The 4,702-nt window shown below is 28.8% G+C and overlaps 1 protein-coding gene across 1 annotated transcript; it reads right to left on the bottom strand.

Annotated features, from left to right (window-relative positions):
* Positions 1-781: 781 nt before the first annotated feature.
* Positions 782-2,523, bottom strand: LOC135929761 (uncharacterized). Its single transcript, XM_065466472.1, has 2 exons — positions 2,420-2,523; positions 782-1,679 (listed from the first exon to the last, which is right to left on the bottom strand). The coding sequence occupies exon 2, from the start codon at positions 1,625-1,627 to the stop codon at positions 1,052-1,054; it is 576 nt and encodes a 191-aa protein (XP_065322544.1). The 5' UTR covers positions 1,628-1,679; positions 2,420-2,523; the 3' UTR covers positions 782-1,051.
* Positions 2,524-4,702: the final 2,179 nt, after the last annotated feature.

The raw sequence follows: 4,702 nt of genomic DNA, 5'->3' as shown, positions 1-4,702 counted from the left end.
GAAAAACAATTTAAAAATCTTAATTTTCGAAATTATCATTACCTAGTGTTGTTAAACGGCTCGTTTTGTTCAGATTTTCAAAAACGGTCAACGCCTGATTTTGCTTCTAGAAGCAACAAAGGTTTGGATTGGACATCTATCAGCCAAATCTCGCGACGTAGGCAATATTTTTTTCTGGGCTTAAATATTGAGTTAGCCGTTTTTAAAAAAATCGGCTCAAAACGAGTCGTTTTAAAACAATACTCATTTATTATTACCCTTTAAATAAACGATTTCTAAAAACAAAAATTTACGAATGTTTATGAACAAAAATTAAGCAAAATCAATATAATTATAAAATGAGCAAAAAATATAAGTTTATAGACATTTGTTAAAAACAAAAACTTAAATGAGCTTTATTTGCTTATATAAATATATAAATATCTAAAATGAGGAAGGTGTGGGAAATTATGACTATTATAAATTAGATACGATTTTAGAAGATGATAAATCACTTTATAATTATCGACGAAAAAAAATAAGAATATAATATATTCATTATATATAAAGAGATAAATTTCTAACAATAATACATAATACATAATAATTTTTTTTGAGGTGATAAGCCTATATAAAACATATTTAATTTTATTTCGTGTTATAATGGAAAAAACCTAAAACTCTCTTAAATATATCTTTTAATGATAGAAAAAGAGACTTATAATTCATTATAAAATTTAGCATTCGAAAAAACACAAAAAAATAATAATATATTAAACCCTCTTATTAATTATAAATTTAATTTCTGTATAAATAATGGTGAAGGCTAAGGATAAATTTTAATTTAAAAATCGGTAAAATAAAAAATTAGAAAAAAATTTCCGTTTATCCATGTTTGGTTAGAAATTTATAAAAGCACAGTTTTAAACATGATATTTCCCCAACTGTTTAAAAAATAAAATGTCAAACTAATTTTCAAAAAATTGAGGGCTAAAACATTCCATAAAATATAGGTTATCAAATTTATTTTTAAAAATTAAGCAACTTTTATAAGTAAAAAAAGGTCAATTTTTCAACCCTTCCAAGGATGAAAAGTCCTTTTGCGATCTACGGAATTCCTGTTGACGTTGTAATAATTTAGGAGATATCTTTCCACCTCATCTAGAACCTCCTTGGGCACATATTTTTTCCTGGAATAAATGTTAGGGCCGATCTCGCTGTAATTTTCCGAATCCGAATTTGAACCTCCGACAGTCAAGGCACCGAATTTTCTCTTATTTAGCTCGTTAGAAAGACCGGGTGCGCGGTAAATTTCCGATAGGGCCTTCAGCAAATAATACTTGGGGATGAGTGAGTCGTACCCGGACCTCTTGAGAATCGGGTTGGCTCGTTGTTCGTTGTTGTCGTTGAAATAATCGTTATCGTAATAATACTCTAGAGGTGGCTCTTGCGGAAGACCTTGGCCATCGTTGAAGAACGTAATTCGGGGACCGCTCACGAGATTGGTGGCCGCTTCTCTATTCGCGGCGACACTGGGATGCCCCTTCGGAAAACCCTGGACGCGTAACATTTCCTCCCAAGTAGATAGTACGGAGAAACATAGTAATAACGTTAATCGCTTCCTATCAAATTTGATTCGATGAAACATGATTCCAGAGAAAGGGATGATTGATATGTGGGAGACAGTTCTTTTAAAAAATCTTTAAAAAAAAATAATCCAACTTTAATATTAATAAGATTCAAATTTTGGATAGGAACCAATTTAAAAACTTTAATAAAAAAGGATGAATTAAAAACTATGCTTTACTATACACACGTTATTAACTGAGAAAAAATAATAAAAATGAAATATTGTAACTTTAAATAAAAATAAATACTTTGGACTTTTTGAACAGAGGATTGAAACTTATTATTATATGCAAATAATTTTGATAATATTATATTATATAAAAGTTCCTATCAAATTTTTAACTTTTAACAGAAAATATATCCCGAATATAATGCATAAATTAGATAAATAAATTGAAATAAAAAAAATTCATTTTAAGTATATTTAAATCAGTTTCTTTTACCACATTCAAAAAAAATGGCGGTATTCTTGAAAAGGACGAATAGAAAGGGGAGTGTAATCATCACGAATAATTTTCTATCCCTAAAAATTCTTATATGAAAACGTTTTAAGAATATTAAATAAATTTTTAGCTCTCTTCCTATATAAATTGCCGCAATATTTTTTCAAAAAAAATATTTTTCTCTTGACATTATAATTTATATAAAAATAATATCTAATAAAACAATATAAATCACACACAAAAAAAATCATAAAAAAAATCATTAAAAAAATTTCATTTTTTTTTGTGAAACAACCGTAAATATATTTTTTTAAATACCTTTTTTATTAAAAAATTGATTTATTTATGATATATATATATATATATACCTAATTTATTTGGAAAGGATATCGTTTAAAAAAGATTGGAAAAATTAAGGTAAAAAAAAATTTTTATTTTTTGAAAAGATATTTTAAAAACAAGAATTATGAAGCGTGGTTTTTTATTATGACAAAAGAATTATTTTATAAAAAAACTAAAAATAAAATAATAAAAAATTGATTAATTTTTTAATAATTAAATTTGTAAAAAACGTGAAAATATTTTTATATTTTATATTTGATATCGATTAATGAAAGGTATTATTTATTATTTATAGTTTTTCCTGATAATATAATGGACATTTTTATATTTTAGTTAACGTTACAGCTTAAACTTTTTCTTTTGTCAAATATTACAAATATTGTATAATATTTGACAAAATAAATGATATAATATTTTAATAAAAATATTTTTTTGCCTTAAAAAGTTATTAGACGCATCGGTAAAAAGGGGGGGGGGGGGGTCTTCAAAAACCCCCAAAACATAATACTAATTTGGGAGACCTATTAAATATAACTATCGATCAAAATTTGAATAGTTGCTGTTTGAGAGTGTTATCAAAATACTCCAAAGAATCCATTTAACAACAACCCGGTTCGGGTCTCGAAAATTGGCCCATATCCGGGTACGAGTCGAATAAAACCGACCCGAAGATAGAATTGGGGAGCACAAGCGAACACCTCGGGCGGACCGGTGAGGAAATGAGCCAGACCCAGAATTTTGAGCTCTGTTTAATATTGTAAACAGCGGACCCAGACCCAGAATTATGGGCTCTTTTCTGTTTAATATTCTAAAAGACTAGCGGTCTCAGGCCAAAGCCCGATCGGTAAAATTTTATTAAAAATAATGAAACCCTGAATAATTGCGAAATATTTGGGTATTCGATTTATCTTATATTTTAATTAAATTACAATTTCATTTTTCACTATCAGATGTAGTGTTCGTTAAACGGCTCGTTTTTCAATATTTTATCCGGTCTCGTAGAAGGAACAAAGGTCCAGTAGACATATTATTATCGAAATCTAGATGCTTAGGCAATATTCTAGCAGAGGTCTTAGAGGCATTCTTTTCTTAAAAATTTTTACTGAAATATTCCTCCACTACTTGCTGATCATTAATAAAGATAAGGGAGAAAATAAAGAAATATTAATGGTTAACTTCGCTATTGGTTTCTAGTTTTAAAAAAAAAATTAGCTCAGATTTAAGCCAAAGTAAATAATATATATATATATATAATAATATTCGATATTTTTAAAATTTTAAAATAATTTTTTTAAGTACCTTACCTCTCAATGCCCTGGTCTGGATTCGGACCGGGTTAATTTACCCGCAGCTGGAACAAATTAGCTGTGGTCCAAATCAAATCAAGGCTAGCCCAAATGAGTATTAGTCTCGGGTTCAAATGGGATAAATAAATAACAACTTCGCGATTCGAATTCACAAGAGCGCAGCCGGCTTAGGAACACTCAACAAAGTTTAAGCCGCCATTTTCTTACGACACTTCAATTTCGAGGTTCACACCCTTAACCGTCCGCCCACCCATTAGTCTAACCCGCCCGCCCATTATTTATAAAAATTTTTAGCCCAAGTCCACTTACAAAATTTAATAAGGGCCATTCTTTCAATTTTTTAAGTATCTAATAAAAATATTTCAGCATTACACCTCAACAAAAAGTTTATAATTTAGGAAATTAATTTAAGCATAAAAAAATATTATAATATAAAATTGATATTATATATATATATTTATAAATGCAAAAATAATAATAAATCGACATTTTCTGGATTCAAACACGTTCTTCTTTGTTCTAAAAACCTTCCAGCAATGCTAAATCTTTGTTCAGAAGAAGCACTAGTTGCAGGAATTGCCAATATTTTTCTTGCTAATCTTGATAGCTTTGGCAAATCTCTTGTCGTTTCCACCAAAGTAGGATATCTGTCTGAAGTATATCTTCTTCCTCAGGTGAGATCAGGATGTCCCGTATGCAATATATGTAAAACTCTTTTTCGAAGTGAGTACGAAGATTAATCTGCCATTGAACAATAAAATACCGTGCTATTCACGTAATCGTTTTATGCTATTCGGAATAGTAACAGAACAAAATACTATGCAGTTTTATAAGCCAGACCTCGAGTTAATATTAGAAACAGATGCATCTAACCAAGGATTTGGATTCATGCAAAAATTTGATAATGGTAACGAATTTCCAATAGCTTACACCTCAAGAACTTTACAAGACGCTCCTATAGACAAAGAAGCAAAAGCAATAATAAACGGCATAGAAAAATCT

This window comes from Gordionus sp. m RMFG-2023, chromosome 5 (assembly GCF_954871325.1).
Source record: "Gordionus sp. m RMFG-2023 chromosome 5, tfGorSpeb1-WG-v2, whole genome shotgun sequence".
NCBI classification, from domain to species: Eukaryota; Metazoa; Nematomorpha; class Gordioida; order Chordodea; family Parachordodidae; genus Gordionus; species Gordionus sp. m RMFG-2023.
The sequence above is the reverse complement of the archived record's forward strand: the minus strand, read 5'-3'. Positions and strand labels throughout refer to the sequence as shown.